The sequence below is a fragment of the Toxorhynchites rutilus genome, chromosome 2, assembly GCF_029784135.1.
Source record: "Toxorhynchites rutilus septentrionalis strain SRP chromosome 2, ASM2978413v1, whole genome shotgun sequence".
Taxonomy (NCBI): Eukaryota; Metazoa; Arthropoda; class Insecta; order Diptera; family Culicidae; genus Toxorhynchites; species Toxorhynchites rutilus.
The window spans coordinates 18,653,905-18,679,003 of record NC_073745.1 but is presented as its reverse complement, the minus strand read 5'-3'; the positions used below and the strand labels follow the sequence as shown (position 1 = coordinate 18,679,003).

Sequence of the window (25,099 nt, the reverse complement as noted above, 5' to 3'; positions counted from 1 at the left end):
GATAAGTTCGATTTGTTATTCGACTTTTTCAATGTTTGAATTATGTTTTAGAATGTTAAATCCCGTTTTTGGAATAAAATTTGTGTTTTATACGGATTTAATTGTTTTTATATAAGAATTTTTGAGAAATTTTAGAAACCAAAAATATAGACAATTAGAAATTCAATTATGTAAAAAATAAAAATAAATATGCAAAATGAAAAAAAATTAAAAGTTAAAAAAGACCCAAAAACTTAAAAAAGTCAAAAAAATTAAAACATAAGACAACATTGAAACTTTGGAAATTTAAAAACCAAAGAATACAACATGAACTGTTTCAAAAAACTTTTAAAATTCGCGAAATTCAAAAATTCACGTTTTCACGATAATTATAACTCAGAATAATTCTGAATTCAAAAAAAAAATTGAGAAATTTGAAAAACCCAAAAATCAAAAAATCAACAGATTAGAAAATAATAAAATAAAAAAAAAAATTTGAATTTAAATTAAAAAAAAAATTTCAGATTAAGATTTTCGGGTCATCTGTTTTTTTCTCTTTTTCATTTTTGGCCTCGTATTTTGAGTCATGGTTTGTGGATTATAAATTTTAGAAGTTTAATTAATTTATTTTCCGAATAAATTCTTTAAATTTTTTTATCATTTAAATTTTTTAATTTCCATTCTTATTTTTTTTTAATTTTTTTTATTGAAGATAAAAAATTCTTCAATAAAAAAAATAAGAATTGGAAATTGGAAAACTTAAATGATAAAAAAAAATTAAAAAATTTATTCGGAGAATAAAAAAAAATTCTAAAATTTATAATCCACAATCCAAGACTCAAAATACGAGACCAAAAATGAAAATGAGAAAAATACAGATGTTCTTGATCTGAAAATCTAAGTCTCGAGACTTTGGAATTTGTGATTTTTTTTTAGTTTTTGGTTTTTCAAGGTTTTGAAATTTGTTATTTTCGAGTTCTCGAATTTTTCAATTATTTAATAATTCAGATCTTTTATTTTTTTTTTATTTTAAAATTTTAGCTTTCTCAATTTTTTGAATTTTAGAAGTTCAAACGATTTCAAATTGAACCTTAAAAATATTGAAAACTTTCAAAATTGAAAAAAAATAATAATTAAAAGATTTGAAAACTAAAAAACTCAAAATTACAAAAAATCAAGTTCAATAATTTATTAATTCCAGCATACCGAATTTGGAATTCATGTATTTGAAAAACTAAACTTTTTTCTTAAATTTATTACTATATAAATTCAAAATTGAGAAATTCAAAAATGAAAATGAACATTGTATTGAACATTCAAAATTGAGAAAAATATTACGAATTTAAAATTTGAAGAAAAAAAAATTAATATTTTGAATTAAATATTAAATATTATGCTTCCAAAATTATAAATTATTGTAATTTTTGCGTTCCTGATTTTTTTTTTAAATTGTTGAGTTATTCAACTTATTAGTTTCTTTTTCAAATTTGAATTTGTCAATTTTTTTAACTTTTAAATTTTCTATTTATCAACTATTGAATTTTTGAACTTTAATCATTTAAATTTTCAATCTTTCATTTTTAAATTTTAGAACCATAGAATTTTCGAAATCCCCAAAATTTTCAAATTTATAATTGTTCTCTTTTAACCCACAAACTCATAAAGACGAAAATTACGAATCGTTCATTTTGAGAGTCGCGTATGATTTTTCTGGTACGATTTGCGATTAAATACTCCTCTAATTTACTCCAAACTTTGAAAAATCGGCTAGAAAAAACGGCTGAACGTATCAATATGAAACCTTCACGGATGTTTAGGGAATACACTAGGCTAAAAATTTGCCTGCAAACATTCCAACTTTAGAAATTTTTTGGCACTTTTGGCACTTTTTTCAAATCGATGCAAAAAATTTAAATAATTTTTTTCGTCAAAGTAACAAAGTATCCTTGTGCAGAATTTATTGGAGTTTTAAAACTGTCTTTTGATTTGTGGTGCGATGGTTGTTTATTGAATTATTCATCATCAAATTCGAGAGGTAATTTCTCATTCAAACTGAAATATCTCTGTGTGGCAAGGTCCCATAGGAACGTTCTTAGAACCAAATAAAAGCTGGTTGATAAAGTTAATTGGATTTGCTGTTGAGTTGGTTAGCAAAAAATCAATTTTTCATTTCTTCCTGATATTGTTGCCCACTACCCCTACACACATCAAGATAAAAGTATGTACGTAAAATATTCTAATACCTGAAAGTTGTGGCTTCAAAATGATGCACATCCTGTCGATATGCGTTGATTTTTCACGAAGTTAAAGTATGTCAAAAATCTGTTCCTCTAATTTTTTTGTCAAGTGTATAATTCAAATATTCTAAGTTCAATAATTAAAAAACACATCAAATTAGAGATAAAAAATTAAATTCAAAATTTCATGAGCTCAAAATTGAAAAAAACTCAAAAATTCTGAATTTAAGAAATAAAAAATAAAGACAATTAGAAATTCATGTAAAAAATGAAAATAAATATCCAAAATTAAAAAAATTTAAAAAAATGAAGTCCCAAAAACTTAAAAAAGTCACAAAATACAAAATTAAAACTTCAAAAATTAAAAAACCCAAAATATTTAAAAATTCGCGGAATTCAAAAATTCACATATTCACGATAATCAAACTCAGAATAATTCTGAGTTCCAAATTAAAAATTGAGAAATTTGAAAAACGCAAAAATTAAAAAATCAACAAAATAATATTTTTTTTTTAATTTAATTTATTTTTATCTTTATTCATTGTTTTTTTTTTAATTTTTTAATTTCAGAATATTTGAATTATACATTTTTAAAAATTTTCAGTTCTTTTAATTCTTTAAATTTTTTTATTCTTGAATTTATATTGGAGTAATACATTTTTTTAATTTTCGAATTTAAACTCAGCTGTTTTTTGACGTAGGACTACGTCTTTCATTTCTATACCGGGGTGTAAAATCAAAGTTTCGAAAACGAAAGCGTTACGCCGGAGACCGAGATTTTGAGCGTTAATAGCTCCTAAACAACTGAACGAAATGGTATGATAAACACTTCATTCGAAAGATAAAATGTCTACGCGTTCTATACTTGTTACTTTCTGATCCAAAAACTTGTTTCAATAGTCTTAAAATTGCTTTCAAAACAGGCTATTGAAATCACCAATCGGTATATAAGCGAGCGCCGCTCGGAAATCCACTCAGTTCTAATTGAACAGTGATTGGAGCATGTTGTCGCTGTTGTGGTGAAGCTCTTCGTTTATCATGAAAGCGCGAATAAACGGTGTCACCAAGAGCCTGTTTGTACACCGTAGGCCAGAAGGGAATCCATCAGGAGGAGAGTGATGCCACAAACGGTTCCCCGAGAAGATCTCGAAGCAGCCGCTACACACACACACACATACACACGCGGAATTCTTTCCGTTTGGATGCCATTCAGCATCGAGAAAGATCCGGAAAATAATCTGCCAGTTCCTCTGGGAATTAAAAAATACATTCATGTGAAAGAGTTTATTTGAATGTTTTCTATCCATGTAACACTGTGACCAAATATGTTTCAATCAAGTGCTATTAACAGATGGTTATCGAGTTAGCATTAACCACTGGTGGGCTTCCAGTATCGAGGAAAATGTGGAAATATCTAATCTTTACTGAAAATAATCTGCCAGTTCCTCTGGGAATTTTAAATTACATTCATGTGAAAGAGTTTATTTGAATGTTTTCTATCCATGTAACACTATGACCAAATACATTTTGTTTTGTGATTTTTCAATCAATCGCAATTAACAGGATAGCTTCTGAAGATTATTCTTCCCCATCAGTAGGATATTTCCATATCCAATATTGTATGCGCCCGCAATCGATTATTGCTCAGTCGCCGAAAGTTCCGAGCTCAGAGAGTTCATTCCCCTCTAGTTTGCCTTCCAAATTGCCATCGTAAACCACGCCTTCTTTCGATTCAATCATTCTTTCCGTTTGGATGCCATTCAGCATCGAGAAAGATCCGGAAAATAATCTGTTAGTTCCTCTGGGAATTTAAAATTACATTCATGTGAAAGAGTTTATTTTGATGTTTTCTATTCATGTAACACTGTGACCAAATATTTTTCAATCAAGTGCTATTAACAGGTGGTTATCGAATTAGCATTAACCACTGGTGGGCTCCCAGTATCGAGGAAAATGTGCAAATATCTAATCGTTACTGAAAATAATCTGTCAGTTCCTCTGGGAATTTAAAAATACATTCATGTGAAAGAGTTTATTTTAATGTTTTCTATCCATGTAACACTGTGACCAAATATGTTTCAATCAAGTGCTATTAACAGATGGTTATCGAGTTAGTATAAACCACTGGTGGGCTTCCAGTATCGAGAAAAATGTGGAAATATCTAATCGTTACTGAAAATAATCTGCCAGTTCCTCTGGGAATTTAAAAATACATTCATGTGAAAGAGTTTATTTGAATGTTTTCTATCCATGTAATACTTATGACAGACATACAGCTGTACTTGCGTTGTACTTAGAAAATTGTATGTCTGTCACCATGTACAGCGCTAGAACCATGCAAGCAACTCGGTACAATCGCTGTACCTGTACCGCTGTACATGGCTACAGTTGTACTGTGCGCAGCACCATAGACGGTTAGTGGTGGGTAGCATGAACAAGCAGAATCAAATCACTTGATAAACGTTCTTTTCATTGACTTTCTTTTAAGTTAATAACTCAGATTGGAAACTTTTTTGTTGTGTTGGATAGTTTAGACACTAAATAAAAACCTTTTTCATTGAAATATGTGGTGAAAATTGGAAAAATATCTGATTGTCAGTTTGACATACGGTACAATGTACAACCAAAGTATGTCTGTCATGGTACGATGGTACCTGTACAACGCTGTACACGTACAACGCAATTACAGCTGTATGTCTGTCCCTGGTATAACACTATGACCAAATACATTTAGTTTTGTGATTTTTCAATTAATCGCAATTAACAGGATAGCTTTTGAAGATTATTCTTCCCCATCAGTAGGATATTTTCGTATCCAATATTGGATGCATAAAACCTTGTACCTCCAACGTAACGCTCTCGTTTTCGAAGTCCCCTAAATATTCATTTATTCATTCATTCAGAATGGATTCAGATTTTACTTCAAACAAAGGATCACTGAATCAACGATAGTCCTACGTCACCATTGCGGTTATACCATAGATATAACCCACTTTCTGTTTTTTTCTAGTTTTATTAAATATTTTAGCTATGATTTCCGATGTTTTTTTCTGGAATTTGTTTTTCTATTTTTAATTTTGTCTACGTTTTAGATCTTGGTTTTTGAAATGTGGTTTTCAAAATTTTTATTTCATAACTGTGGTTTTTGGCTTTGGTTTTTTTTTGTTGTTTATCATAATGTTTTGATTATCGTTGATGAATTTTTCCAAATATTCAAATTATTGAATTTTTGAATTCAGCGAATACAATTGAATTGAACACACTCCCTCTAATTTTCATAACCTTTTTTTTAAATTTTGTAATACTTTATTTAAATCGGTTGTTTCATTCTCGAGTCAAGTCGTGACGTGCGGCCACCAAATCCTTTTGATTATGAGTTTCTGAATTCTTATTCCTGTTTTTGTTTTCTAATTTTCAATTTCTGATGTCTGATGACTGATTACTGATTACTGGTTTATTGATTTCTAAATTCTAAATTCTGATTTCTTAATTTCGAATCTTGTTCAAGCGAAAGTTCCGCTAGGATTGTTAGTGCCATCTAAGAAGAAGAACCACATTTTCAAAATCTATTTCATCTACGCGCAACATTATGTCGTTGAGAGATCTATTTTCAGTTTATCGATGAGAGTCGAAAATGTAAATCTAACAGTGTCTGGCGACATTGGTTCTAAGCAAAATGTATCGATCATCGAATTTATTTTTACATTCGACCCATCATAGAAAATTTAGAATCATCGAAATTATACAGAATCCCCATTCTGAATACGAATTCATACTGACAACTAAAATCCTGGTTCATAATGGTTTCACTCCAAGCCATGATAGGAATTGTAAAACTACGAACACGATTAATTTTATGTTTCTCAAAAATGACGCAAAAAATAAATACACGCCGTTCTATTGGTCATGAAAATGAAAATATATAAAACTCACGTGCTTGACTTGACTGTTCAATTATTTTCTAACCCTTATGGAAGCGTAACAAATGTCTCCGTGCGTAAGTTCTGAAATACCATAGAATTAGATTACCAATATTGGATCGACGATCTGGTTCCTCTTTTTGCAATCGCAGTGGAAGTTTTTCTATGTATTCTTTTTGATATATCTCAAAGAATTGTTATCATCTCCATGAAAGGAAAAATCGCATTAAGGCGAAAGGAATAAATCTTTTTTTATGCTAGAACACCGAAATTCAACTGAATCGATCTGCATATTTTACACCTTTAATTTATCAGAATTGTCACATTCAATTTATCGCATTTTGTTTCCGATATCGTCATTCAATACCGGGCCAAGTTATTTGCATAATGTGGACACATAAATCTTGCCTTAAATCGATTCCTCGTTGAGGTCGGCTATAATCCGTTCTATTTCAGGTAACGCTATTTTATCGCGCTTGTTTTTTTTTCCTTTAACTCCATCCGTAGCTCATAACTTTGAATGGTTTCTTATGTGTGTTCGACCGTCTGAAGAAACCCCACCGACGCGGTGTCTCGCACATAAAACCAAACTAACCTATTTCCTTTTATTTTATCTTTATTTCCATTCCCGATTTTGCTTTTCCAAACAACAACCAACACGACGACGAACATGAACAACAAACAACCACAACAACAACAACAACACGACCGTTTACTGCTAATGTCATCGGTGTTTGGGATGCGCGTCTTCAAAAACAACATCTTACCCACCACTGCGCTGTTGCACACACACTCACTCTTCTTCCAACGTGTGCATGACGACAACGACATCAACGGCACACAACCGGTTGGTTTTGGCGCGGGGTATTGAATTTCACATGACCTGTCGTCTGCCACTGTGTCTCCAACCTGATGCCGCGACAACCCGGGCGACGCGCATTACGTCTTCTTCTGTTTCACTGTTTTTTGGGACGGACACCTCAAGGTTGCGTTCTGGTTCAGGGTAAGCAAGCCGCACGTGTCTGAAACGACGACAATCAGAGCTTGACCCGAATGCTATGCATCCCGGTTATTTAGGATGATCAGCATGCGAACTTTCTTTGAGACTTGCATGCAAGTTGCCCATTTTGCTCATTTCTCATATAGTTTGTAAACTCATTACCCCAAACATTCCATTTTCGAGCAACAAATTGCTTCAAACAGCTTGCTGTCACTATCATGCGCTAGTTCATATTTTTCCACTGGAGGAGCGTTTCGTCGGATGTCTATCCACCGGATGCATTCAATCAGAGCGCTGTGATTTAGTTGTTCCCCGAGCTCTATGACCTGCTCTCTGGAACTGGATGAGCACGAGATGAAAGAAGCGAAAACAAAGTCACACCACGCCTGGCCACCAACCCCCTTATCATACCACCCATCACCCACAGGAGATAATTTAGCGTTGACTTTTTATTGACCTGGGAACCGTGCGCGCGAGAACGCCGCGTTTTCAGTTTTCCTCACGGTACCTCACTAATAATGCTGGTCTCAATGCCGCGCATCACAGATAAGAGCCCCATGTGATGGGACCGTATTTGAGGTCGATCCATCACCATCATCAACCTTGCGAAACACATTTACCAAGGGGGCGCGGGCGGCCCCCTCGCCTTGGAAGATGTGGTGGAGGAGCAGAAGGGAATCGCGTAATTATCCTCATTCGAGTTGAGCGCGCAATCGCTGCTGCTGCCGCATAGAAAGCAATTTGAGGTCTGGAGTGATACACACCTATCACTCAGAGCAGGTAATGGAGAGATAGATTGCGAACACATGCGAGATGAATTAACACAGAAGGTTTCTTGCTCGCCAGATGTCGTTTTCACTTTGCGTTTAATACCTTTTCTTATTTCTTGACATTTGCGAAATAAAATGAAGTTTGCACGAGAGCAGCAGCAGCATCCGCAGCAGTTGATACGTTTCATTTGATGAAGGCTTCAATTATAATCATTAGGGTCAGAATCGCAAACGATTATTAGTATCTGCATTTAGCCGCGATTTATTCGTTTTCATCTCATTCCATTTGCGCTCACGTTCATTACAAGGGTTTTTTTTTAAATCTGTTTCACAGAATATCTACTCGACCTAATCATAAAAATTAGCCAAATACTTGAAGTTAATTCACTCTGTAAACTTTCCATCAATAAATATTTACAGCTAACTGAAATTGTGACAAACCGTTGATTCGCTTTTTGCGTCTCGCTGTTATGAACCTTCGATTTTGCTTTATAAATCACAGGACTGGCAACGATCAACGAGTTATGATCGAATCACGTGACGGTGAATCACATTTAGAGATAGCAAAATCAACGAAGGCTGCGAGCGACTTGATTCGAATAACTGCATCGCGCGACGCCCCGCGACGCCCCGCGCGATGCAGTTATTCGAATCAGTTTACACAACATTAGATACTCGTATGGCAGATACCTCTTTCCTAATTTTCCAATTTTGCGGGGCAAAACTGAATACAGTGATGTTAAGAAACAGAGAAACATAAAAACAAGATAGAAAAACATACAGGAACAATTTCACAATATGTTATCAGAGAAGAAAGGGAGACGAAGACGGAAACCGAAAGAGAGAAAATACGAAAAAAACAGAAAGTAAGAAAGATAGAAAAGTACACACAAAAACACAGATGGAGATGTAAAAAACATACTGAAAGGTTTTCGACACCTATAATTCCCAAAAAAAAGATATTTGGAAAGCAGTTCAATATTTTTCAGTGTAATACAGTAGAACCTCGATTATCCGCGAAAAAGTCTGCCAAAGTCACCGCGCATAACGAAAATCGCGGATAACGCAATACTAACGGACTAAAAATGAGGTGCAAATGCGGAAAAAAAGACATTTCAGCATGAAAACTATGTTTTGTCAATCCAGAAATCATTAAACTATCCATCTATAAGGTTGTGTACAACAGTAGTCAGATAATCTGAAAGTCATGACCAAACAAAAGAGCACTAATCAAATCACTAACAAATTCCGGAAAGCCCTATTTACTATGGAATTCGCTTTCGCGGATAATCGGGGTTCCACTGTACCTTTTACTGTGAAAAGATCAAAAGTTGGTCAGGCGGTTCAAAAGTTACAATTAAAAAAAAGTGTTCGTCGAAATCAATAAAACAATGAAAAAAAATAAATAACTCAAGAACAAAAAAAAAATATCGTCCTGAATTATGATACGATATGTAAAAAAGTATCAACTTTCCAAAAAAAAAACATGAACATATTTTTTCCGAAATGAAACAAAGGTGCGTCGTTTGAGCCGAATCAGAGCATTTTTTTCGGTCAATCTATTTTTCATAGAATTACTTCATATCGAGACTGAAAACTTCAATCTTGAATCCGAACATGTAACATAAAAAAATTTTTATGTTAATGTTCAAAATATTAAGCTACAATTTGGAATATGTGTAGTTAAACAAGACGGCAAGAAAGAGTTTAGTTCAAAAACAATGACGAATATTGCTAAACGGGAAAACAACGCATAAATAGTAGATAATCACATGTAGAGATACAACAATGTGAACTCGTTTGCTCAATATTTTCCTTCCGTTTTTCCCGACAGTAAATAAAACGATGCTCTCTTTTTTCTCTTTCTTTTTATTCTTCTCCTTCTCCTTCTCCTTCTCCTTCTCCTTCTTCTCCTTCTCCTTCTCCTTCTCCTTCTCCTTCTCCTTCTCCTTCTCCTTCTCCTTCTCCTTCTCCTTCTCCTTCTCCTTCTCCTTCTCCTTCTCCTTCTCCTTCTCCTTCTCCTTCTCCTTCTCCTTCTCCTTCTCCTTCTCCTTCTCCTTCTCCTTCTCCTTCTCCTTCTCCTTCTCCTTCTCCTTCTCCTTCTCCTCCTTCTCCTCCTTCTCCCTCTCCTCCTTCTCCTTCTTCTACTTCTCCTCCTTCTCCTCCTTCTCCTCCTTCTCCTTCTCCTTCTCCTTCTCCTTCTCCTTCTCCTTCTCCTTCTCCTTCTCCTTCTCCTTCTCCTTCTCCTTCTCCTTCTCCTTCTCCTTCTCCTTCTCCTTCTCCTTCTCCTTCTCCTTCTCCTTCTCCTTCTCCTTCTCCTTCTCCTTCTCCTTCTCCTTCTCCTTCTCCTTCTCCTTCTCCTTCTCCTTCTCCTTCTCCTTCTCCTTCTCCTTCTCCTTCTCCTTCTCCTTCTCCTTCTCCTTCTCCTTCTCCTTCTCCTTCTCCTTCTCCTTCTCCTTCTCCTTCTCCTTCTCCTTCTCCTTCTCCTTCTCCTTCTCCTTCTCCTTCTCCTTCTCCTTCTCCTTCTCCTTCTCCTTCTCCTTCTCCTTCTCCTTCTCCTTCTCCTTCTCCTTCTCCTTCTCCTTCTCCTTCTCCTTCTCCTTCTCCTTCTCCTTCTCCTTCTCCTTCTCCTTCTCCTTCTCCTTCTCCTTCTCCTTCTCCTTCTCCTTCTCCTTCTCCTTCTCCTTCTCCTTCTCCTTCTCCTTCTCCTTCTCCTTCTCCTTCTCCTTCTCCTTCTCCTTCTCCTTCTCCTTCTCCTTCTCCTTCTCCTTCTCCTTCTCCTTCTCCTTCTCCTTCTCCTTCTCCTTCTCCTTCTCCTTCTCCTTCTCCTTCTCCTTCTCCGTCTCCTTCTCCTTCTCCTTCTCCTTCTCCTTCTCCTTCTCCTTCTCCTTCACCTTCTCCTTCTCCTTCTCCTCCTTCTCCTTCTCCTTCTCCTTCTCCTTTTCCTTCTCCTTCCTTCTCCTTTAATAATTCCATGACGGTACAAAATGAGTGGTCAGAAATTTTTTTCTGAGCTTTCGAGTTTTCTTTTGTAACCTTTATTTTGACAATCAGAATGAAATGCCTTGGGTGTTTGAATAGAAATATGAAATGTTTATTCCATGTTCAAAGAAAAGACAACACTTATATAGAATTGGAAAAAAAGGCATTCGATTTTTCAAAGATCAATCCTTTGGTACCCATTTAATCAGTGAATCGATTACTACGCCGTTTAGAAAATCGATCCATCAAGATCGATCTTTTTCGAAAGATCGTCCAATCTTAAACCGCACGACGGGTACTCGTTTGAACCGGGTTTGATCCGGGTGAAATACTGAGAATAAAAATTAAGAATATAGTTGAAAATACTTTAATTCCAATTCTTTCATACAGACTCTAAAACATAACCCGAAAGTCGTAGGACGACACCAAGGATTGTCAATTTTACAATTTTGTTTAATATTCAATTAGTTTTTCAATATCTAAATTTCAACCTCTCCAACACACCCAAAAACATAATTTCCATTAAAAATAATCCACAAATTATACTATGCGGTACTTTCGCAGAGCGGCAACAGAAAATCTGAACCGAATCGGTTGTGCGGTGGCAGCGGAGGCGATAGCAACTGCAGGGGAACACATTTTAAATTTCTGTTTTCAACCAAAGAACACAGCTCTTACTGCTGGAAAATACATTCCTCACATCCGGCTTGGAGTGCACTGCAGTTTGAGGCCACTTCAACCCGGAAATAATTCTCGAATTCGTGAAAATTTTATGGTCGATCGGAAAAAAGTCACCAATAAACCCGAAAACACTTCTAAATTTACACAAGCTCATTTTTGGCAAAAAAATATAAAAACCAAGTCGCTTTTTAATATTGTGGATATTACTTCAGAATGCATTTAGCTCTTTGAAATAATTCTACAATAGGAAATTACAAATGGTTTGCGTGCTTTTATGGAAAATTCAAAATTGCAATGCGGTTTGACATCATTTGTTCACGGCTATTTCTCTGAAGCGATTTCATTCCTTTTCTCTTTTCTTCGCATATTAGATTAACTCAAAAATATCGAAAAATGAATTTCTATTCAAATTTTTCATATTTTTTTTACGAATCACATGCTTAAATGAATTGGATTGGAAATTGTAATCACAAATTTCTGCCATACAAACGAAACACAGATTACTGCAGAACTTGAGAATTAATCAAGCAAATAGAGCCAAATTTGACATGTGGAGGTGTTAGAGGGAACGAAACGTTTCTATGGTAAATAAATACTCCTCCTGAAACACAAATTTTCTGCATAACCTCGAGAACTAATAAAGTAAATGGAGCCAAATTTGGCATGTGTAGGTTTCATGGGGCACGAAACGTTTCTACGGTGGTTCGACACTCCTCCCCCCTCTCTAAGGGGGGCTGGAATACAAAAGAAACGCAATTTTTTGCATAATTCGAGAAATAATCAAGCAAATGGAACCAAATTTGAAATAGGTTTGAGCTGTACATGTTTCTATGGTGATTGGACACTCCTCCCCTTTTCAAAGGTGGGAGGGGGGTTGCATAACTCGAGAAATAATCAAGCAAATGGAACCTAATTTGGCATATTGAGTTTTTAGAGAGTAATTAACACCCATTAATTCTATGTTGGTTCGACACTCCTCCCCGCTCTCGAAAGGAAGCTGCCATACAAATGAAACACAAATTTATGCACACCTCGAGAAAAAAATCAAGCAAACGGAACCAAATTTCGCATGTGAGGGTTTTACAGGACAATAAATGTTTCACACTACTCCCCCTCTCGACAGGGGAAAAGGGGCTGGCATACAATTGAAACTCAAATTTTTGTATAACTCGAAAACTAATCAAACCAATGGAACCAATATTGGAATGTGAGGATTTTACAGTACAATAAATATTGCTATGATTGTATGACACTCCTCCCTTCTCTAGAAGGTGAACGGGGGTCCCATAAAAATATTATACGTATTGCAACCAACCGTATTCGAACCATAATAATCTCAACCAATCATATTCGAACCTGGTATTATCCCGTGTCGGGCACACGTACATAGCATTGGAGACAGCAACATCCCAACAACGAGAACACTCGAGCCGACCGCGAGTAATCGGTTACATATTACTAACATAGATAATAAGAAAAACTGTCAAAATATTGAATTCCCGGCCCCGTCAGGCTAACGCCATATGAGCCTTGATAAAAATATATATTTTGGAAAAAAAATATTCGAACCAAACATGACAAATGAAAATTTTCGGAAAACAATGAAGGAAAATGGGAAAAATGCGGAAAACTGAATTCCCATATGTTCTTCAATTACATCGTGATGAGCATTGTTAGTCCATTTGATGTTTGATGTCTACACACATCTTCTTCTTCTTCTTGTATGGCGTTAACGTTCCCTGTGGAACTTTTGCCGTCTCAACATATGCATTAACTAGCGTCATTCATTAATACTTAGTTGAGATTTCTTAAGCCAAATAACACGCCTTGAATGTATTCCGAGGGGCAAGCTCTAGAATACGCGTGACCACAGTGCAAGTCTGAGGAAATTTCTTTGACGAAAAATCCTCCGGCCAGAACGGGAATCGAACCCGCACACCCGGCATGATAATGTGAGACGCTAACCACTCGGCCACGGGTCTACACACACATATATATATATATATATATATATATATATATATATATATATATATATATATATATATATATATATATATATATATATATATATATAGTGTGTTAATGAGGAACAGATACAGAGAAAAAAAAGAAAGATAAAAATGAATAATTCGTTATTAAAATGAAGATAAACGAAAAAAAGTAGTAAGGGCTGAAGTTTAGAAGAGAATTAATAGCAATAAGAAATTTCAGATACTGAGAGGAATAAAGAGAAACAAAGAAAGAGATAATGGAAAGTGTTACAGAGGACTAACACAAAGCAGGTAGTAAAAGAAAAAAATATGGAACCGTCTTTAAATTTTAATCCATTAAAGAAAAATGTAAAAATTTATTTTTGTATTTTTTTTTGACGAATGCTTTTGGTGTGATTTCGATTATTGGTGATAAAAAAACCCTAATGTTCAATTTTTTTTCCGATATCCCATTTTCCGGCAAATGTCGAAAAATCTAAAGTTGGTCAAAACCTGCCTTTTATCTCCAATAAGAAGCTGAATGGACTGGTTTTTTTTTCCTAAATCACAATGTGTGGTCCTTTAGCAGAGTAACATGGTAGCTAATAATTTCCCACGTTGAGCCCCGCGTCACTCCATAGGGGCTATCATTTGGTGCAACAACATTACCATACGGTTGCTTTCCAAAAACGTGATTAATTATCAAAGTTTTTGTTCATCGTTAATGAGTTAATTTCCATTTTATAAATAACTTTTGTTGTAAACTCTTGACTTTCTTCACTTGCTCTTATTAAATTTAAAGACAAATTTAGAAATTTGAAGATCTAAAAATCAACAAATACGATTGATATTTCGAGCTACATAATGATCAAATAAATATTTCGCTTTGAACGATTACTTCACTTGAACGATTAGCGCAATCCGATTTACTCATACGCGAATCATTTCAAACTCCCCATCCATTAAAATCCCACCGGAGCTAATCGGACTCATTCGCGGATTAAACTATTGCGTTCCAATCCTCTCCGCTGCGGCAACCAACAACAATAACAGGCGGATGCGAAGGCACAATCATAGCACACCTGAAAGCACACACGATTGCACTAATTAGTCATGATAACTTCCCCGCTGAGCGGGCAATCAGTACAATCACATGAGCGGTTTTTGTTTTTGTTCGCGCTTTTTTTCCTTCTATTTCTGATTTTACACCATCGGGGAACGAAGTATTCCATCATCAGATCATGCATGCATGCATGCATCCATCCATCCGTGCATGCGCCACTCGCAATTTATGCTAATGACATGACGATCGCCGTCATCATCGTGACTGGAATAGTAGTAGAAGTCATGTAACCGCCAGAGGGGGCTGCTGGGTTGATTGTATCGTTGTGATTTTTCTATATCCTGTGGCTGATCTCAGAAAATCTAAGCATATTCTTTATTTATTTTTCTTTGCAGGTATGTATTGAAATAACCGTCGTTAAGAGATAGGAATAGACCAAACCAATTAGCTGTATTGGCTAGCATTAGGATTAGTGGTAAGTTTTATTATTTTCTCCAAGGACACCAAGAATCACTTGGGTAACTGAGACTCAATGATCACCTAATGGGGAGGTGGATTATGTTAAAATCCACGAAAGCCGAGGAAAGTTCAAACGGCACGACATGAAAAAGCCAAAAGTAAGGAACGGAGCACAACAGTTCAATATTCGTGCCAATGAGTGCGGTTGAACTACTTTCTTGCTACTTAAACATATTGTTAAGGAGTCACGGTCAGTGGCGGATATAATGCAAACCGAAATGAGGTGCGAAAATGTGCCACAGCAAATTCCATTTTCTAGGTTAAGGCGGTACTGATTACGTAGGTACGAACATTCGTTCGTTCGTTCGTTCGCTCGTATGTACGTGCACTGAGCGGTAGTCAATTTTAGACCAATTGCTAATGCTCTGGCATTATAAGACTTCTTTTTCTAGAGGGATCGGGTGACCGCGCAGAGGTATGGTGGCGACGCAAAGCGTATGCTTTGGCGCCGATGTAAAGTACACTTCGATGGAAGTGACCGTACAGAACAACGGTTATTATTGGAGTGTAATTGGGAGCCTCGAGAGTCTCTCCACAAGCGGAGAAAGTTTGCCTTGAGGAGGGAAGGTCTGGAGGTATTCAATTGAAGTTCAGGGTACTTAAATCTGGATGCATTGTTGGGCTTATTATAGCGCTCTTAGATAGTTCTGGAAGACTTTGATAGTAGATTATTTGTTGTTAGTTTAAGCTGTGGCAGACGGGAGCAGGGAAAAGAAATAACTTCGGTCCCACCCCGGAAATCCGATGCACTCTGGAATCCTATGGCAGGGACTATGGGGATATCAAAATATTATTATTTATGAACGACAAAACGTAGGTGAGAATAAATTCAGTCCGCTCTTCGGGCACATGTTTCATGTCGCCACCGCTCGACAAGATATCTCAAGTAAGTTTAGATTCGTTTTTGCTGATGAATTTGTTGGAAAACATTTGATTTTACAACTTTTAATTTAAAAAAAATAACAAATTCAAAATCCAATCCAAAAATTCAAAAAAATCTCAAAATCTTCAAAATTGAATTAAAAAACGTCGAATCGACAAAGGCGGAAATTGAAAAATTGAAAAAACATCTCAAAAAGTTTGGTAAAAACAAAAAAATTCGAATATTCGAACAAAATTGAAAAAAATGTTTGCAAAGAATGGGAATAGCAAATCCAAAATATCAACAAAGGATTTTTTTTTCAAAATAAAATAAAAATCTAAACCCAATAATTTCAAAAAGTCTACAAAATGAATCAAATTTAAAAAAAACTTTAATTAGCAAAAGGTTTTCAAAGATACGATATCTTTTTTTGCGAAATTAGAAAAAAAAATTAATTTTCGATAAAACATAAAAAACATAAAATATAAAAATAATAGATAAAAAATCCAAAATTCAAAATACGCGAAAATCTAGAAAATTTCGATAACCTACAATATCTATCATTTTTTTCAAATTTACCTAACCCACAAAATCTGAAAAATCTACGAAATCTAAAACAAGTCTGTAAATTCTAAATAATAAAAAATACAAAAGAGATCGAAAAAGTGAAAAATATATTCCAAATTGAATAGAAAAAGCGATGAGTCGAGCAAGTCCAAAAATGGGCATACAAATTCAGTGGCATCTCGCCCGCCTGTTCAAACTGTTCATAGAACAGGCCGACAATTCCAGAAAGATTTTTTTTTTTATTACTTCACATTTGTAGTAGAGGATGAAGAAGTATCGAAGGTAATTTATTTGTAAGTTCCATATTATCTCGAATATCCTTATTTTTTTTCTGTTTGGGTGAAACTGTGGTGAAACACCGCGAGGAATGTAATCTGATGGGTACACTTGACTACACCACACAACCCGTACGCAACACAACACAACACTACGAAATTAGTAGGAACGACAACTGGGTTCAAATCTTTCATTTTCGCCGTCAATCAAACACTTTTCTGCATCTTCAAGTGCGACAGGGCAAACGCAGTCATCTATGTATGAAGTGATCACTACTACTAATGCGCTGCTTTATGTGAAAAAGACATTTGATGTTTTCTTTGTTTTCTTCTGAACGATAGAATACACACACACACGATTATTGATTGAACGGGTAGCTCACGTCGCCTCTGTACAAACTAAAAAATGTAATGAATCAAAAAAGAAATACAAAAAAACAAAAAAGAACTTCAAAAAACCGAAATTTAAAAAAATTATAATTTCAAAATGTTGAATAATTAAAGCACAGAGCTCAATAGAATCTTCTAAATTGAATAAAAAACGAAAGATTAAAAAAGTGACAAAATCGAAATTTAGAAAAAAATATAAAAATCAAAAATTATTATGAACATCGAAAAAATTCGATAATTTGAACCAAAATTAAAAAAAGAAAACATAAATATTCATAATTTACAAAATAAAATAAAAACGAGTAATTCACAAAATCCAGAAATTCTAATGAGAAATTGAAAATCAAAAATATATATAATCTAATCTAAAAATTTTACAAAACTTTCAAAACCATCAAAACTTCCTCAATCGAATCGAAAAGGCGAAAAAAGGAAACAAAAAAATGATCTAGACGACTACAAAATCTGGTCCACAAAATTTACATTATTAACAAAATTTACAATAATTTTATACAAAATTTGAAAAATAAAAAAAAACAAAAGATCTAAAAATTCAGTAGATATCTTTTTAAAAAATGCAATTTAAGAAATCTGAAAAATATGAATAATTTCAAAGTTCGAATCGAATCGAAAATACGAAAAATAAAAAATTCGAAAATCTAAAGAGAAATCAATAAATGGAAAAAAAAACAAAATAAAACAATTCGAACAAACATCGAGAAAATTTCAAAACTTTATAAAAATGTTCAAATTTCAGATCAAAAGAATCAAAAATTTGAATAACCATCAAAAAATTTAATGAAATCTGCAAAATCCAAAAAAAAATCAAAAAGTGGAAAAAATTAAAACCAAATATAAAATCCTCCACCTTATCTACAAAATCCAAAAATCCTACAGGACCTAAAAATATGCAGCGCCTTAAAATCTTCGGAAATTAAAATTCAAAAAATATTCAAAGAATTAGAAAAACCTAAACTAAAAAATGTTCGTGAAAAGAAACTACAAAAAACATCAAAATATTCTATTTATTCTATAAAATTCTACAAAATTTAGAATGTAAATCTGAAAAATCTAAAAATAAACTACAAGTATCAGAATTAAAAAAACGATAAGGGTGATATAATCGAATAATCGAAAAAAGTTAAAGATTTAAAAAATAAACATTACGAAAAATCGAGGGAAGCAAATTTTTTGAAAATTCGAACGAAAATGTACAAAACCTACAAAATATTTAAAATTATTAAAATGTTCAAAACTTTTCAGTTTTTTTGGAATTTCCGAAATCTTGAAAAAATTAAAAGCTGAATAATCTTTAAAAAAAACATTAAAATCTTTAAAATTGAAACCAAAATCCATCCTTGAAATTTTTGAAATCTTCGGATTCAACATCATATTCAAATCTAAAAATCTTATCTTATTATATATTTTAATTCCAATCAAAAATGCAAAAACATCTAAACAAATACATTTTCTTAAAATTATAAACAAATAAAAAAAAATATTTAAAAATCTTAAACACCAAAAAAGAAAACAAATCGGGAAATTCAAACAAACATTGTTTTTTTTTGAATCAAGAAAATCAAAAGATCTTTAATATCCTCTTAACCCTTTTTTACATGATTTTTTTCTTTATTGGGGTGTAATAAATCAAGGTCCTGACACGATCAACTTAAAGGGAAAGTTTTTGGCATTCAATGTTATGGGAATTTCCACTATTATACAAAGAAAAGGTTAACTTTCTGAATCGTATCGAAAAAGAAAAGAAAACTTTGATCGAAAATTTAAAAAAAATTGCAAAAGCAATAAATTTAAATAACCAAAAAAAAAATGGAACATCGAGCAAAAATAGAAAAATATATATGAAATCAAAAAAATCTACTGAATCTATGAAACTTTCTCTAATTTCGAAATGTTGTAAATCATATCAAAATAGCGCGGGAAGGTGACGGAAAAAAAACGCACAAAAAAAATTTAAATGGAAAATCGAAAATATCGACAGAACTCCAAATTGAGACCGAAAATTTCGAACAAAAATCTTCAAAAAATAATAAAATCAAATTAAAAAAAAACTATAAATTAAAAAGCAACGGAATTGAATATTCCAACGAAACAATTATAAAAATTTTTAAACAAGAACAAAGTAATAAGAGAAAAAACAAAAGATTTGGGAAAAAACGAGACATAAAAAATATAGTAAATCGAAAATTCGAGCAAAAATCTAAAAATATAGCAAGTCAACGAAAAACCTTTTTAATCGAATGGGAAAAAAATGGAGAAATTGAAAAAGAAAAAAAAAGAAAAAAAACGCAAAAGAAATGAATTTTAAATTTTAAATCAAAAGCATCAAAATCAAAAATTTGAACGAAAATTTAAAAAATCTGCAAAAGTTTCTTAGTTTTTTAAATGAGTTAAACCCTATAAAAAATCAAGAGTCTTAAAGCAAAATTAAAAAAATACAAATTCTAAAAAACAACCACATTTTCTAATTGAAAAGAAAAACGAAAAGGAAAAATGAACTAAAAAATTTGAATATTTAAAAAATATAAAATATAAAAAAATATAAAAAATATAAAATTTCAAGAACAAAACTGAAAATTCGATCAAAAAATAGAGAAAATTTTTAAGATTCCAAAATTCTAAATCTGGGAAATATTTAAAATTATTGAATCTTCAAAATATTTAAAATATGAAGATAGTTTCAAAATCATTAAAAACCAAGATTGGCAACAACATCAGAATTTCGAACAAAGATAAAAAATATATTAAAAATATTTTTTTTCACCGTTTCAAGCCGTACTGGGATAGCACTTCTCGATCCATCACAATCGCCGAGATATTATGGTATACGAAAAGATCGACCGACACGTCACCGTCATCGATTTCGCTATTCCACTGAACCAAAATCTGGAGGATACCCACGGTCGCAAAATTTGTAAGTACCGACCATTGTCCGTGGAGCTCAAGGAACTGGGGGCTAAGGAAGGTCCCAAAAGTTGTTCCAGTCGTTCTCTCTGGAACTGGGATTGTCCCGGAGACACATCTAGAAGCTCTGAAGGTGTTGAATATGGAGAAGGAATTGACCGGCATCCAAAAATCGGTCATCCTTAGACCCTGCGCGATTGTCCGACAATTGCTCGGTCAAGACTAAAAAGCACGAGCATGCGGATACGTGCATTCCGCAGAGCTTCCCCTTTGGCATCCAGAAGCCCGGGGGTTGGTGGATAAATAAGCAATTAAAAAAAATAAATGAAAAAGTCAAACATCCAAACTGAGAATTCGAACAAAAAAAATATAAAATCTCAAAAAATCTTCAAAATCTTAAAAAAAAATTAAACCATAAATATCTTCAGAATATATGTTCAAAACCAAATAAAAAAACCGAAAATTGGCGACGAAATCGGAATTTTAAATAAAGATAAAAAAAGAAAAATAATAAAAAAAATCAAAGAAAAGGAAAAAAGCGAAAATTTGAACAAAAAATAGAATATTCTATAATCTTGACAATTGGAAAAATCGATAAAATGGGAAAACGAAAATTCAAACAAAAATGCAATATAAATTGGAACTAAAAAAATATAATTTTTTTTTAAATCCAAAAATCAACAAAAATTTAAAATTTTTATGAAATCTTCCAAATTATATTGAAAATTGAACCAAAAATTCATAAAAATAATAAATCAAAAAATCATTAAAACAAAAACTAACAAAAAAAGTTATTTAAAAAACCTCTAAAGATTAAAGTTAAAGGTTGTATCTGAGTTACGATCGCATGATTGACGTAGAGCTACGTTTCGATATTTGTTGCATTTTTCTTTTGAATACAAAATTACAAAATTAAAAAATTAAATTACAAACTTAAAAAACACACACACAAACATATGTGAAATTGTAGTGCCTGAAATCAAAACTTTCGATGGGTCACGAAATACATCGTCAGTTACTGTCGTCATGTATTGAAGCACATTCGATTTTCGGAATTTCGTCTAGCCGAATCGAGAAATATTCGACCAAAAAAAATTAGCAAGTATTTCTATTTCTTCTGCTGAACGCATCAATCAAGCGAACCCAGCCACACAATACAATGATCCATCAATTAGGGATGAGAACAAACGGAGCAAAGGCTCAGGAAAATAAATGACGCCCAGTGGAGGAGATACGGGTTGTTGAGGCGTGCGATAAGTTATGGATTTCAACGCTCATTATCAATTCGCATCGGCAGAGCAAAAGAAAACCACCGCTTGATACAAATAAACAAATAAACGGAAGGCGAACGACCGGTTGGATAGAGGCGAGCCTTTCAATATCACGGCCAGCCAGTTGAGAATCTCATTATCAACACCCGCACGGAAGCCACTTCCAGTGCTGCCGTATCGTGATATGCTTATTATGCACTCTCCCACCCACCCTAACTGGGCACTTTCGATTAATGATCAATAGCGCTAGATGGCGTTGCCGTGTGTGTGTTGTGCTGCACGAGGCGGCTAACGAACCATGGCATCGCCGCCAACGAAAGCGAAAAGATATTTGAAAGTACGACCGGAACAATCCGCGCGGTGTGTTGTTCTGTTGGTTGTCGTTCCACCCCTTCTCTCACAGGGTGAAGGAACTGCAAGCCGCCAGGTTTTCGCGCGCTAACTGACTTGGTTGGTGGTCAACCCAATACCGAAGCCGCAAAGCTAAAGGAGAAAAACAAACAAACAGAATATATTGCCCCGGTGGTGGATCTCTTCGTTACATTACATCCGCTGAAAGAGGGCGCTGCAGCATGATTTATGGGAGGGAGGTGTAGACCAGTGATTGATTACAGCGATTGAGTCTTTTCTTCTAATTGCTTTCTGTTGTTTTCGTCATGGCTTATCGGATATAAGATTTTTTGCTTGACGGTGTCTAAAATATCGCCTAGAGGAAATTTAGGGTTAGAGAGAGGATATAAAACAAGGTCTTTACTCACGTGACACTGAGAAAATACAAACCACGTAAACAGAAGTTTGCAAAACGAAACTTTAAAAAAATAACTCATAGATGAATGTTGCGTCGTCACAACCGTTTTGTAAAAAAATCTAAAAAATCTACAAAATTTCCCTAATCTTCTAAATGGATTAAACCGAATGATATTCTAAAAGTCTCAAAACAAAATTAAAAAAAAATACGTGTTCTAAAAAATCAACTATATTTTCTAATTTTTTGAAAGATAATCGAAAAAGCTAAAAAACAAAATAGGCGACAAAATTGAAAATTCTAACATTTAAAAAAAATTAAAAACATAAATTTTCAACATCTAAACTGAAAATTCGAACAAAAAAATTGAATAAATCTTAAAAAAATCTTCCAAATCTGAAAAATTTTTAAAATTTCGAATTCTCCTAAATCTTCAAAATTTGAAGATGATTTCAAAATCAAATAACAAAACGAAAATTGGACATTAGAATTTCGAACAATTTTTTTTTAATTAAAAAATTATAAAAAAATGCTGGAAAAATGTAAAAAAATAAAAATAATTCAAACATCCAAACTGGCAATTCGAACAAACAATATATAAAATATTTAAAAAAAAATTGAAACCATGAATATCTTCAGAATTTGAAGATATGACAATTGTAAAAATCGATAAAAAGGGAAAACGAAAATTCAAACAAAAATAGAATATCAATTACAGGAAAACTTCGATATAACGTCACTCGATACAACGTTCATTTTACCTCGATATAACGTACACATTTTCAAAGTCCAAGGAATAATTCTTTGAATATTGTTTTTCTGAAAGAACAATAAATTATCTGTATTTTGATACTTAAGCTTGATTTGTACTACTAACCAATCCCGAAGTACAACTGTTTTGTGATTCTGGATTCTAAATGAATCAAATTTTAATCAACAATACGAAGGGAAACATGAGAAAGGTTGGCTTCGTCTTCTAGTTGAATTTATTCTTTAATCTCACACAAACAGCAACACAATAAAGTAATATAAGCTACGTTTCTTAGTTCTTTATTATGATTCGATATAACGTACAATTTTGAAAGTAAAATGTACGTTTTATCGAAGTTACCCTGTTAAACTAAAAAAAAACTATGAAAAAATCTGAATTGTTTTTATAAAATCTTTCAAATCATATTGAAAATTGAAACAAAAATCATAAAAATAATCAAAACAAACAAAAAAAGATTTGAAAAAAAAAACCCGGCCGCAAAAATCGAATTTTTGGTTTTTGCATTTTTGATAAGCTTATGCCCTCAGAAATGTTGTCCTAAAAGAAATTTTTCGATATTTTATTTCGTTGGAAAGTTACAGCCAATAGTATGAGGTCACTTCAAAGGAATATTGCTGTGCGAATTTTTAAACGCGTTCCTCTCGAAACCATGTTTTTAAACTGGTAATATCGATATCTCAGGACCTACTCGACCGATTTGTCTGAAATTTTTCATCAGCATGTAAAAATGAATTATCTTAAGTGTTACATAGCCGTTTTTTGATATCTCATTTTTTCGATTTTCTATGAGCTTCTGAACAGCGATTTTTCATGAAAAAAATACTCATTTTTAACAAAAATTGTCCTATGTAACGCTTTAGGTATTGTCCTAAAATTTTTAAATATTCATTAGAATTCGTTCTGCGACACTCCGTTGCTTCAGAACCGATGCCACCAACAAGGTATCGATTTTCAGACAGCATCTATGCATTCAACTGTCAACAGCGTAATAATCATTATTCGTGCAGTCAAAAAATGGAAAATACATCCTCGAATATACCTCAAACAATAATCAAAATACCCAAACACTTCACCTTGTTCCTAACATCCGAAAAAAATCACGAATGTTCATTATTTTTTGACGTTCCAGACAGGGGTTTGAGATACGATCGCATTATTTACTCCTTTACAAAAATGATTATTCCTCGTTTCTTGATTATTATTTTTTTTAACTATTTCACATTTTCGCTTATTTTCAACTATTTCACACTGTTTACTTGTTTTCTGTTTTTTTTATTCAATTTTCATTTATTCTGTTTGTTGTTATCATGTTTTTGTTTTCTTCCAAATTTTAAAAAATTTTGAAACCATAAATATCTTCAGGATAAGAAAATATGTTCAAAATCAAATAATAATTCGAAAATTGGTGACGAAATCGGAATTTCAAGTAAAGATAGAAGAAATTAAAAATAGAAAAAGCGAAAATTTGAACAAAAAAAATAAAAAATACTGACAATTGAAGGAATCGATGAAAAGGGAAAACGAAAACTCGACAAAAAAAAACAATATCAATTAAAACTAAGAAACTATAAAAAAAAATCTGAGAAATTACAAAAAATTACGAAATGAAAAAACTTTTACAAAATTTTCCAAATTATATTGAACATTTAAAAAAAATCATAAAAATAATAAATCGAAAAATCCTCAAAACAAAAGCTAGCAATAAGAATTCATTTTAAAAACAACTCAACAGTTGCAACATATGGGTTGTATTTGAGATTCGATCGCATGATTGACTCCTTCACAAATATGTCATCTCTTGATATCCTCTCGTTTCTTCATTATTTTATTCAAATATTTCACTTTTTCGCTTATTTGAAATATTTTTTTCAATATACATTTATTCTGTTTTTTTTATATCATGTTTTCGTTTTGTCATAAACTACTACGAAACTCGAAAAAAAAAATTAAGAACTAACATAAATAAAGGGTGTGTCACATCAAATTGCATTACGGAAAAAACGCTGTAGGAATTCGCCCAGTAGACCGATCCTTTTGAAAATTTTAGACAGTAAAATAAAAACTATTAAACAACTTTTGGCATTTTCTTTTTATTCATACTTCGAGCCCAAGCCCGTATGCTCTCACCTACCTCTTTACCCCGTCCATAAGGTTCTGTACAACGTCAGGTT

At 33.1% G+C, this 25,099-nt stretch overlaps 1 protein-coding gene across 5 annotated transcripts in view; it reads left to right on the top strand.

Moving 5' to 3' along the window:
• The window catches only part of LOC129768524 (protein shank), a 379,358-nt gene that overhangs the window by 202,215 nt on the left and 152,044 nt on the right, over positions 1-25,099 (top strand). For 4 of the 5 annotated variants that reach the window (XM_055770238.1, XM_055770237.1, XM_055770235.1 and 1 more), the window contains exon 3: positions 7,122-7,139. The exons of the other annotated variant lie outside the window; for it this stretch is intronic. In XM_055770238.1, the coding sequence (XP_055626213.1) occupies positions 7,122-7,139 (18 nt within the window). The remainder of the gene's footprint in view (positions 1-7,121; positions 7,140-25,099) is intronic. 5 annotated transcript variants of the gene reach the window in all.